The following is a 13124-nucleotide window of genomic DNA, read 5'->3' on the forward strand; positions in this document are numbered from 1 at the left end:
TCTTCTTCTTCTTCTTCTTCTTCTTCCTGCACACGTGTTTTCTTTCGCTCGCGATCTTCGCACGAGAGACAGAGCGCTCCGATCTTCCGCGTCGCGTCGGGAAGTTTTAGAAGGCGCTGTTAACCGTCGCTGATAGTCGATGATGGTGAGCGGACACGACGGCATCGGCTCCGGCTTTTCCACGGTTAGAGGGAAGTCGTCCTGCGGCGCGACGAACGAGCGAGTCTGACAGGAGGTATAGCACGCGCGCCTCGGTGCACCGCGCACGTGCCGGCACGCAATCAGCCACGACAAGGGCGGCGCAAATACGGGGTCGTATACTGACCCTCACATATCAACGTTGATCTGTTATCAGATGTTCCATTTTTCAAATACGATTCACTCGAATCTAATTGTTTCGATACTGTAAGATGATAATAATGAAGTAGAGAGCGAAAAGAATAATAAAACGAAATTAATTTGTAAATTATAATCAATGTGACAATTGAAGTAAATTCTCGAGGAATGAGATAACTCTATAATATTTTCTGAAAAAAAATTAATAAATCGCATAGGACGCGTCGATGCACGATGACAGCAAAATTCACACTCTTGGAAAGAAGACGGCAGTGACAGGGCCACGTATACGGCACTTTCAACCCTTAATAAAAGCCACGCTGGGGGGATGTACGGTGAACCTACATGATGGACAGGCTCGCCAACTTCTCGATGGTTCCAGGTAAAATTATCCGGTAAATACCAACCGTTTGCGGCACAGGTTGCAATCGCGTGTCTTCTTGATAAGTCTCCGACCACAAACTGGTCGACACGACGCGCTGATTATAGATCGCTCGTGACGCCGTTTTACTTTATTACGAGGACACCGAGTGTCCGAAGAGCGTGACGTCACCCCCTCGCCGTTACATTGGAGCGCGCGACGTTTCCGCTTATCGATACGGTTTGAATTATCGATCGTCGACGAGGTCGAAACGCAAACGTGCAATCCATCGCGACCTCGTCAGTTCGGAACTAAAGTTTATTCTATATTGTAGCCTTGATTGGCGATGCAAAAGAATGCCGCTTGTCTCGCGCGATTCTTGCTTACTCGGTGCTCAAATTCGAAGTGGAATTCATTAGAATATACATTGCTGAAAGTACGACGCACATAAATTTCTTAGCTCCTTCGCTGTTTTATCTATCTTATCATAGCTTTAATTGAGCTTTAATTGCTGAAATATTTTTGAACGAGATTTCGAAATCTCTCTTAACTTGCACTTAAACTCTTTTTCAATCTTATTATCTAAAAATGTTTCAATGTTTCTTTAAAATGTCAAACGTTCACGCAAAAATAATTTGTTAGCAATATTTGAAATATCAATCTATTTATTTTGCTCCTTGAGAATGCAATGAGAATGCAATTAGAGAAAGATTTTAAAAGCACTTTACACTTAGAATCATGCATAATTCTATTATAATTAATTTCGAAATATTGGAAGAAAGCGAAATTGGATACATAACAAAACTAAATAATGATGGATGATGACATTGAAATCGTATTACTTCGAGACTCACTCACAATCGATTTCGACCAAATGAGTGATTGCCGAAAGAAAGTGTTCGTTTGATATTTTAAAAGCATTTTTATCAAGTACAGTGTATTATGCAATCAATTGTATAAATATAAGCCTAATAATTTCGAAAAATAGCGATTATTCATATTTTCGAAAACTAGAGATTAAACTCATCTTTTCCGAACTGTGTTAAATATGCAGTTTGATGGAAATGAAGATTATTTATCACAAAGTTATTTAAAACTTTTGCCAAACTGCTTTAAAATTTAAATTTAAAACAAGATAAATTTAAAACGCTTTAAGAATAAACTTTTTTATCGTACAGCAATCTTTCTGTCTGAAGTAATAGCGAAGTTTCGCGATTTTCAGTTGTTTGAAGTCCTCGTCGACTTCGTCGCGTTGCCTCTTCGTGCGGAATGTCGCGTTGGGTCGAAATTTCAATAGATAGGTACTATGAATTACAAGCGTAAGTCCACGACTTGTCATAGGAAGGTCTATGTCGACGCTTACTGTCGCTGCTTACGTAATTGGCAGCGTAAATATACTTATGCTAGGTATACTAGTCGCATATACAACGCTACCACCAGTCGTGTAACGATGATTCACATAAATATTGCCGCCAATAACGCGCGATATATAATAATGTCGCGCAATCACGGGTGCAATCAATTCGTCCATCGAGCGTAACATTAGCTAGGTCATCAAAAATGTAAAAAATCGTTACGTATACAGACATTTATTGTGGTAACATGGCAAATGCAAAAAGATTATTATGTCTATAATAACGCTGCGCGAGCACGTGTGGACGATTCCTTCGATCGTGATGTACGAATCGCGTGATATCGGGACGAGACTCTCCGCGATTTCGTCACGCGCGTTTACCTCGCTAATTGAGCATCGCGGAAAAGTTGGATCACGACGTTCACGAATATTTCATTTCGCACTTTCAAGGCCGCGGGACTGTCCAGTGATGCCGCTTCATCATCGATTAGACTTGTGCGGACGTTTCTTCGTGCATTTCTTCCTGAGTATAGTCGACCGATCTGCGGTGTCGCTTAAGAGAGAAATTTTAGAGAGAAAATTTCGCATTTTTTTAATGGAATCATTAAATTGTTTCAGAAAATTGATTGGAAAAGATCAATGAAAGAAAAGATTACTTAATAATTCATTCAAGTATAATTCGTATTGCAATGCATATTCTGCTTTCAAGCTCACCGTAATAAGTTTTTTTCGTAACGTCTTTTTATTTATTGCATGTACATATTTAAGAAATATTAATTACTCGTCTTGCACATAATATTTTCCAACACAAAAAACTGTATTGCATTTAACAATTGCTTTGATTTGAAAAATATCATTAAGTAACAATTAATCATAAGTCTTCATTATGATTAATAAAAAATCCATTGTATAAATATATATATATATATATATATAATAAATACTTTTTAAATAAATTTAATAAAATTTATTTCAGATTTTATCTGCCAAGGCGCCCTGTGCGACCTTGCATATTCAATCGAAGGTTATTCGTGAATAAATATTCATGCTGTCGCCGTGGTCTACGTCCTGCTGAAATCGAAGTGGCGTTAACACAGACACACATATATACACAAAATAAAAAGTTAATGTTCCATGTTTATCTAGAACAGACATTCATTAAGACGCTCGTTAAGTTAGGAAACCATTAGCATGTTAGCATACGGAATGTAACTAAACAAAAGGATGTTCTAATTACATTTTGTAGATGTAATTATTGACTGAAATTATCACAAGATAATAGATTCAGTCGTGGAAGATAACACTTAACAGTTATAATATATCACAACGAGCTGAACAATAATTCTTTAAGAAAGCATTTTTAAACATATATATATATATTTCTTGGGAACTATCCAAAAAACTAGATCTCTTGTTTTAATTAACATGCACCTTTCCATTAGCCCTACCTTTACAGCTGATTACGGTACTCTCGTAATTAGTAACAATATCTGCACGATACTGATCGCTAATTAAAAGCCAGGCATTGTTTACACACACACACATTTAACCATATAAATTATTACATTGTTAAGTTATGAATCGCGTTTATATACAAGATGTCCCAAATACGGCACCCCGTACCTATTATCCTTTCCAACAGTACTATCATTAATTATTATTTTCCGTACTTTTCGATCTCACTCTTCCCGTCGTTACTTATTACGGACGCCCAAAGTGTCGAACGTGTAATCCGTGCGATGATTCGAGTTTTACTTTGCCCGAATGACAAAGTACGCGTCGAAAGTTTTAAAATATCGCGCGATTTTTGTATTCGCATCTTTTTATAACGCACTCCTAATTTCAATAAATGATTAATTATTTGCACTAAATAATGTAAGAATTGTTCAATTATGTTATACGCATTTCTTAATTGAACTTGATTATTTATACTTTCTTTATAAATATTAATAAAACATCGGACTTTATTAAATTAGATAACATAGTGGATTATTATTCTCACTCACATTATCATTTTCTTTCCCTTGAGATAATAGTGCCTTTACTTTATTTAACACATTATATTCCCTTGTCATAAACTTGTCAATTAATAACTATTAATTTTTTTTGTTCTTAGTAATAATAATCAATGAAGTTTGTTTTTGGAAAACTTACGTAATTTTTTATCTGATTTTTATCGAGCAAAAAACGAATGATACATAAAACAAAAGATAACAACGATATCATCCGATTCTAGGTTTGGTACAAAACGCATTGGGAACAAATTGACTCCAAACTCACGCGCGTTTTACAATTTCCGAACTCTGCTAGTTCTGCTAGTTAGAAAGCTAGTTTTTCGGTTCTACCAGCTCTATGATTAAATATTGTTGCGTATTTCGTACGTGACATTATTTTTGATATTGTGCAAATGATATGCATTAAACGATGAAATTTTATACCAATATTAATTATCAATTCTTTGAAATCTAATTGTCAATTGAAATCACGCATTTCTGAATAATGTTACATATTAGACATATTAACGATAAATTGTATTTTCTAAATCTACACCGAAAAGTTACTTTATCGAAAGACGAAAAATATGTATGCACATGTAGCAAAGAGATTGCATATACAATATGTGTCACGACATAAATGATATTCCTGAACACAGATGCCAGTATGTGTTTGATACGCGATCTTATAAGATATAACGAACATGAGAGTTTGCTATATGATTACTATTTAATGATTATTTTCTGATATTATTGGATAATATATGATGTTATATATATATATATATATATAGTTATATATAGTTGATAGTATTTGAATAATATAAATTTTTATTTAATAAATATCTCTGGCTGTTTTATAAAGTGGATGTTATTCATTCTTTTTTAAATCAATTAAATTGTATGTTAATTAAGTAATATAATTCTAATCAATACTTTTGCATAATAATTGAATGGAAGCTATAGAAATATGTGTATATATATATAATATATATTATATATCGATTAAATGTTATAATTTAATTAATTAGAATTGTTTTAAATTTATTTTTTAGATATTAAAATTGTGAAATATCGTAGATGAGCTTTAAAAAACAAGTTACGACTTCTGTCTTCGCCGATTCAATTTCTATTCTATTCAAATCGATGAATATTAATGCGTTTCTTTCCTAGGAAAATTTATAATGGTAAATTCATCAATGTCGTTTAAACTCTACGAAATTTTATTATCGTGCACATCGTGTGCAGACAATGCCTAGATCCACGTTGCGATTAAGATAATGTCACGCGTTAGGTAGAAAACTAGAGAAACATAGCGCGAAAACGGAATGTGCCTTGTCGAGATACAGAAGATAAATACGGCATGCTATATGCATTTGATCTTACCTTGATAATAGTTGTTATCTCTGCGGAATTTTCAAGGAAAAAAATAGCATACATTGTTAATTTACACACACATACAACATTTAATTTTTTTTTTCAACTGCAACTGCCATCACGCATACAAGTTGACACGCTGCGATTATGGAAATTGTATTAAACTCATCGCACGATTATACACACGATTATAAACACAAATACGTAGTTGTTTTAAAAACAAAACGTAGTTATAAATACAAAAAATACATATAATACTATATATAATATAGTACATATATACAGGGTGATTCAAAATAACCTGATGTCCTTGCAATGCCATATTCTTGAGCGAATTCTGAGACGATTTTTCTTTTTACAAAATTTTGTCCGAAGCTTAGTTTTCGAGTTATAATTGAAAATAGTTTGCTACTTACGAGTCCGATACAACGGACAGGCAGGGACGGTGCAATGCGTCATGAGACGATAGTAAACACTTGACAGTCTCATTATATGTTGCGCATCCCTGCCTGCCCGTTGTACCGAACTCGTAAGTTGCTATCTATTTTCAATTATAACTCGAAAACTAAGCTTCGGACAAAATTTTGTAAAAGGAAAAATTATCTCAGAATTCGCTCAAGAATATGGCATTACAAGAACATTAGGTTATTTTGAATCACCCTGTATATTAAAATCGGAAATTTAAATAACATTATTAAAATATAAAAACATAATTATTGTACATACAACATATATATATATATAACATACATAATACTGTATTGCATTTGTATATTTGTTCAGCAGTTGCTTAGGCCTTTACTACAATTTTATATGTAATAGCATTATTATTTTCATTTTGTGTAAAGAGTTTTTTCATCAAGAGGGAGTCGTTAGTAAAAAATTCTCATTGCGAAATCCATCCGAAATCCATTCAAAATCTTAAAAATATTTTTCGCTCATAATTACGTAAAGCATGTATTTCGGTGTCTTTAATCTTTCATTTCGCTTATCATCGCGAATATACATTCACATTTACAATATCAAGAGATACGGTAGTGTCTCGCGTCAAGTTCACGCGCAGCGCAAGACCGACCGTGTATCTTTACGCGAGTGTTTATAAACGGCGTTGCTCTAAAAAGTGTGCGCTTTCGAGATTGCTAATGCAATCTGACAGATTATATCCTTTTTCTATACGATGTATTTATATAATACGATGTATTTATATAATTGATAATATATGTATATTTCTACAAATATAATCAAATAAATAAATATATCGTATCACCAGATGCAGGGTCGCGTTTGTAAAATTTGCGCCCAGGGGCTTGTGATTTTCGAGCGCCTCAGTCTGACCTCCCTCCCCCAATGAATAAACAGTAAATAATTAACATTTTGAATATTAATTAAATTCTACCGAAACACACTTAAGAACAAGGAGATAATTGAAAATGGAACATTTTTTTATGAATATATAGAAGCTGCGGCGCACAGGGGCTCAAGCCTCAAAAGCCCATAAGCAAACTGCGCTACTGACCAGATGAGAGTTTTGTCTATGATCTTCCGCATTCGATTAGTGTAAAAAAATTTAAATATTATTTTAAAAAGCGCGCTGTTCGTATGTTCGTTTGATTATACACTACATCCAACCATTATGCTGATTAGAAATGACTGTTCGAAGCTGAGTACGATTAAATTGCGATTTGTGGGTTCTTGAAGCTTTTGTCGCCAAAAGAGCAAAATATGCGATCCAATAATTTTATAAAAATTAATTTCAACGCAGTGAGATGTTTCTGCTCTTCCCGTTATTGCGTTGTTGCGAAATTATATACCGGATATCTCGGCGCGAAATAATTATTTAGGCCGTAAACGTAATCCGATTCTTCGAATTCGCGAAGATACCGAGCGTTGTTTAAAGACTTCTCGAAGGACGGCAGAGCTGAAAAACAAATAGGATAAATTATTTCTACGAACGAGTTTATGATAAAAAAAAAGGTTTCCGTATAAATAGAAATCTTTTTTTTCTTTCATAAATCTTATTCCAATATTATTTCATATTTAGCCACTCGCGCCCTGATATTTTTTCTCTCTTCCTTTCTTTACAATAATTCCTATACGTACATTAAAGTTTCTCGATATATGAGAACAATGTACTATAAATTTCGTACACTTTAAGTATCTCGATTTGAGATTGGTGTACAATTTAACTGTCTCTTGTAGACTAATTTACTAATTTCTTTAAGAAAAATTAAAAAATTTAGCACTAACATCCTGCAACGGCTCTTATCGCCATTTTCATTATTTCTCGTTTATTTCATATTTCTTTCTCATGTGAGAAAACAACGCTGATTTTCATGTCAATCTTACGTAAAGTCGGGTACAAACTGGCTTCCGGTAAAGGTAACGTCATATTCGTCGAAGGTATAACGAAACCGGCTGCGGGTGGCTTGGTTGGAGAATCGCCTTCCGTTTCAGCAGGTGGGGCAGTCGGTGCGTGATAAGTCGCGAGCGGAACTGTTCCCACAAAGATAAGCGTCTTGGCAACTACGTTCCAATTATACCTACAAATCATAAGACATATCACGAAAAGTTTTTTTATCTTGAATAAATAAAAATACTTAAAACGCATTATAAATCGATACAGACTAGCGCGAACCAGATCACCAAATTAAATAAAAAAAATACTAACCATCCTCGGGAGTACGCTTTCACTTTCAACTTATACTCGATATCGATAATGCTGCAATTATCAAGGCAATTCGACGGCGGCAAAGGCGGGATATCTAGATGTTGCTCATAATCGGCGGTGCCGCGAGCCTCGACCGGTCCTTTACTGATTTCCGATATCACAAATTCCTCTTTTTTGTACACGCGTGCGTCCGATGCGAACCGTGAGTGTCCGATTTGTGGGTTAGCGTGAAAGGTCACAATCTGAACTTCACGATACGTTATTATTTCTTGGTGAAAAATTTACATCCACAATTTGTCTAGCTTCGACACACCGCCGAGAGTCGTTGCTCTTTAAACGGCTCAGTTGCGAAATGAAACTGTTGCATACCTTACAAAGAGCGAGCTTGATGGTGTTCACGGCGACGTTTGACAAATTCTCGACATTTATTCTTATCGGCATCGATTGTCCGGACACGTATCCTCGAACTGGTAGCGAAAAATTTACGGTCAGAGGTGACGTGTCGCAACAATACAGGCAAAATAATGTGTCGCTCATTTCTTCCTGAATGGATTCCTGAAAATACATTTACATTTTCTATCATCATTGATTAAAATGATTCTTTTTTATAAATCTTTTAATTTTAACTTTGAACATACTATTAAAAGTTTAACAAAATTGATGGTTCCTTTATTCGATGTACTTTTAGATCTGATTTTAAATTCAATTTAAACTTATTTTACGCATAAAATTTGATACAAACAGTCGCTCTGGGTTCTTTATTCAAATCTAACGGGGTGATGACTGTAAATGGACGCTTGACTTCGTGATCAAACTTCCAAGGTCGATCCAGCGTGGCTTTAACAGTATAGCGAACGTGTCCGAAGTCCGATTCGAAGCTACACGGCAGGTTTAACGGTAAAGTATATGTGAATGGAAATTTGTGTTCCCCTGATTGTATTTCTATTTCACTGCCTGGTAAAAGAGCGCATATAAAAAATAATTAAATGAATATATATGCAAATTGGTTAAATAAAATTTAAATTCTTCGCATTTTGTGAAGCACAGAGACAATTATCTAACCTTACCCGAAGCAGATCCAATCAAGTAGTAGTTTTCTTCAAAATATTCTTCATAACCTGTGAGAATATCCTCTACATAGTATGACTCATTCTTTTTCAATAGATAGTTTTCTTCCATCATGGATCCACCGTACGACCAAGAAGTATTCGCTTCACCTTTTATTCTCACTTTTATACCTGCGTGGAAGAAATTCCAAATATTATAAACACATACACGTATATTTGAAAAGACCCAAATTCTTCTTTTTAATTAATTAATTAATTCAATTAATTTATTTGTTTAATTTATTTGTTTATTTTTTTTATTTATCCTTATATTTTATCGGATTTGCACTAAAACGCAAATTTTTATTAAATTATTCTGTCAATTTGTTTTACCATAAATGTCAAATCTGAATTAATTAATGTAAATAAGGCAAGATATAAATGCAAACTTTTTAAAAAGCATTCCTTATTCTTTCCAGAAAATCCGATTTATTCTTTGCACTGGATGCAATAAATTTGAATGTTATAAAACTGTTTAGATAAATGTAAGAGATAAAGTTTTCGACTAACAGTAACGAAATTTTGTGCAGGAGTGCAACGTGTGGTTGTTCTATTATTAACTTTGCGTCTACGTTGCAGTGAAAAAAGAACGCTCATAGAATGCGACAGACACAGAATATATTTTCGAATATAGAGCACACACTAAATAATTGTTTTAATATATAAATAATTTTTTCAATGGCAGAAGTTGAGAACAGAACGAAACAAAATATTCAGCTTGTGCATAAACAATTATCAAATGAGATTAATTAAATAATTAATTGTTAACATTAATTATCAAACGAATTATTCCTATTGTACTTTCGCTTTGCTGATTATCTATGTATTATTGTAAATTGCTATAATAGAATTGATAAATAACAAAATGACAAGTAACGTATTCAAATAAAACTCTGCACGATAATTATGTACATTCGTGTATATTTATGGATCACGTATAGTTGAAAAAAATTATTTATTAAAACAAAATATTCTTTTTCTTTTGGATATTGCTTATGGATAGCGATTCCAGAGAGTGATATTACGGTCCTGAGAATTAATGAGTCACTCTCAATCATCTTTTCTTATGTATGACTATTGCGTGTTACGTGTAATCAATTGTTTTTAAGGCAAGACTCACCGCGAACCTTCTTCGTGCTATCCACGACGACGATGATATTACCCGTCACCGTTTGTCCAGAATAATACGTGTTCACTGGATTGTCAAATACTACCCGGAAATCCTTCAAACCCATATCGATCGGTTTACCTTGTACCTTAACGTTTCTCTTGTCAACCGATATCGTCGATTATTTCATTCGCGTTGCATTCACCGACGCTTATTAACGTCGACGCTTACCGACGTCGCGGCGTTCCGCTGTGGTCCGAGCGCGTCGCTCTACGCTATATCGAGCTGGTGAAAAACCGGACACACGAAGCCACACGCTGGTGCACGCGTTCATATGTTCGCGCAGACGACGAGTGACGTAGTCGGCGAGACTCGCCGTCGCCAGGACCGTCTTCATTCTGGGACGCGCAGGCATCACAACAATTCTCCGGGCGGAGAAACGCAGTTTAGTTTTATACATTCAGGACGTAATATGTTTTTTTTTTTTTTTATGATTTTTATTCTAAATTTTTTCTAGAAAAATAAAATAACTAAAACTAAGGTACAATTAAGAGAAAAAAGATTTTGTGAAAAAATTATTTCTCATAGCGAGAAAAGTAAAGGATTATTTTTGGATATTATTTCAATTGTTCAGACCGATTTTATGCGAATTTTGAATTAAAATTATAATTAAATTATTAATTTTGCTCAATTTGCCAGAATATTTCAGTTATCATGAATTTTTTTTCTATTGCATTTTGAAAACCTTTTTATATAACGACTTGTCTCTCTTTCTGTTACTTAACAAATTATGCGAGGCAATTTGTATAAAAATATTCATATGGAATATTTTAAATTTAGAGGACTACATTGGATATTTTACAATTGATTTTTTTAGCGAAAATGTCATCAAATTTATTTGCAAGTGTTTAACTTTTAAATATGAATATTATAATTTTATCAATGTAAATACAATATTAAGATTTCAACTGTTGAATGCTAATTAATAGTTAGTTGCTATGGTCTGTTAATTTTTAAATTAATATTCAACTTACAAATTACTTTGTTTGAAGCTTTCTGAAATTTAATAATAAATAAAGCATTATTTATAGCAAGCTTATATTAGCTTAATGATCGATCACAAATCTTAGCTCCCGTTTAATTTAAATTTAAATGAATTAAAATTTAATTGGCATGAATAATGAATTACTTTTTGGCTTTATTACGCGACTTCACCGATGAGTAATCGTTAAAAGAGACACTATTTTATACATTGAAAAACAAATCAATTAGGAATGTAATCGATTACAGACTTTATTTACTTGTATTTTCTCTATCTGTTTATTTTATTACTTATTTTTAGCAGTTTTGCTGATATATAATTTCCAGCTCACTTATGTTGCTATTAAGAAGTATTTTCAGTTACCTGTGTCAGAAGCGACGCAATTTATTGGGAAACCAATAAATCGAATAGCGGAAAATCCTGTTTCATCATCGTTAGCGCAATTTCTCGTGGACGACCTCGCGATTTGTTGCAAGTCGATCATCGTAATTCCGCAAATGTTCGACATGGAAAATGACATGTACTTTGTACTTCATCTATACTTCAAGTTATACGTGTATCGTCGGGCGCATTTTCGGAATTGAATCTAAAATTCGAACGTGCCGTGTAAAAATGCGACGTCACGTCCCCGAGCGTTGATAGACCGCAATTCGGATAGACGTAAAATTCATACGCCCGTTGAAATTTTAAGTTAAATTGCATCGGGATGCAGTTTGTGCGTTCTCCATAATGTCATCGCCGCGACACCAGCCGCACTCTTGAGGCTTAAGTGGCGGAAAATTTATGTCATACTTCAGAACCCCGTCGCGCAAAATAATTTACGAGGTTTTCCGGTTGTTTTTACTATTGAGTTGTTTTTTATTTTTACTCTTTAGGTGAAACTGATCTCGATCATTTTATCTTTCGAGTTTCTTGAAACGACACCGTTATTCATGAACTGAGTCATAAATGTGGATCGTTAGTGTTCTCACGTTACAGATGAATCGCAGACAAATATCTTTTCCATCTCTTTCACTTTAATTTTTCTTTTAGTATTTACCGATCGATAATTCAAAACACAGCTTTAGCGTGCAGCGGATAGCGAAGGGCACTAGTCCAGTTTATCTAACGTTTCTGTGGTTTTACTCGAGATACATGTGGGCAGTAGACAGCATATACACCCTTTTTCCATATCGATTTACTAATGCAACTTGAAACTACGTGTTAGCATTGCGTTACACATTTCTGATTTATATCGTATTGAGAGAAACAGCGTCGCGTTACCTTAACTTGCTGTTAATCGTGAAAAATGATTGCATATATTTTGAATAACGATAATAAATTAGAATTTATAATTAATTTAGAGAATTAATAGATTAAAAACCAAAAGTGATGGATCCACTGGCTGTTTCTTATTAACCTTTTGGTTTTAAATTATTTGGCCCTTGAATTTAATCTTTATTTTAAATTAATAGATTATTAATTAGAAATTTTATTTAACACTTATAGATTAGTTTATTATCGGTTTATATCTCTTCTGGTGGAATCTTAATATAGATATTAGTCTATTAATATTTTGCTATTGATATTTTTTTGTTATAATAATTTAAAATAAAAGTTTTTTTTTGTTTTTATATTACACGATATATATTAAACAAATTACTTTTATAATTAGTTTTTCTATCTAAATGCTTACACTCGATTGGTCTAGAAGTGTATCAGAAAATTTACATACATATGTTCAAACATCATTGGAAAAGAAAAGGTCGACTAAAAATAGTTATACAAAGTTTAATTCT

At 33.6% G+C, this 13124-nt stretch overlaps 1 protein-coding gene and 1 long non-coding RNA gene across 3 annotated transcripts; one reads left to right on the top strand and one right to left on the bottom strand.

Moving 5' to 3' along the window:
• The first annotated feature begins 429 nt into the window (after positions 1–429).
• LOC105674190 (uncharacterized) lies at positions 430–3456 on the top strand. Its single transcript, XR_001101071.2, has 2 exons — positions 430–718; positions 3028–3456. It is a non-coding gene; the product is annotated as an uncharacterized lncRNA (long non-coding RNA).
• A 2028-nt stretch (positions 3457–5484) lies between these two features.
• LOC105674188 (arrestin domain-containing protein 17) lies at positions 5485–10639 on the bottom strand. 2 transcript variants are annotated; one of them, XM_012370352.2, is made up of 7 exons: positions 10317–10639; positions 9158–9328; positions 8833–9044; positions 8460–8645; positions 8091–8332; positions 7787–7962; positions 5485–7340 (listed from the first exon to the last, which is right to left on the bottom strand). In XM_012370352.2, exons 1-7 carry the CDS (start codon positions 10429–10431, stop codon positions 7207–7209), a joined length of 1236 nt encoding a protein of 411 aa, XP_012225775.1. In that variant the 5' UTR covers positions 10432–10639; the 3' UTR covers positions 5485–7206. The 2 variants fall into 2 exon arrangements, with proteins under 2 accessions (XP_012225775.1, XP_012225774.1); XM_012370351.2 differs by having other exon boundaries at positions 7769–7962; positions 10317–10638.
• Between the last annotated feature and the right edge of the window lie 2485 nt (positions 10640–13124).

This window comes from Linepithema humile, chromosome 1 (assembly GCF_040581485.1).
Source record: "Linepithema humile isolate Giens D197 chromosome 1, Lhum_UNIL_v1.0, whole genome shotgun sequence".
In the NCBI taxonomy this organism is placed as follows: Eukaryota; Metazoa; Arthropoda; class Insecta; order Hymenoptera; family Formicidae; genus Linepithema; species Linepithema humile.

Bases quoted from the DNA above. Each gene is read 5' to 3' on its own strand.
- LOC105674188 (XM_012370351.2), bottom strand. From the start codon at position 10,431: ATGGGTTTGAAGGATTTCCGGGTAGTATTTGACAATCCAGTGAACACG. The intron at 9,045-9,157 runs GTAAGGTTAGAT...CTCTTTTACCAG, and splicing joins CTTGATTGGATCTGCTTCGG to GCAGTGAAATAGAAATACAA. The intron at 8,333-8,459 runs GTATGCAACAGT...CGTGAAGTTCAG, and splicing joins TCAAGCTCGCTCTTTGTAAG to ATTGTGACCTTTCACGCTAA.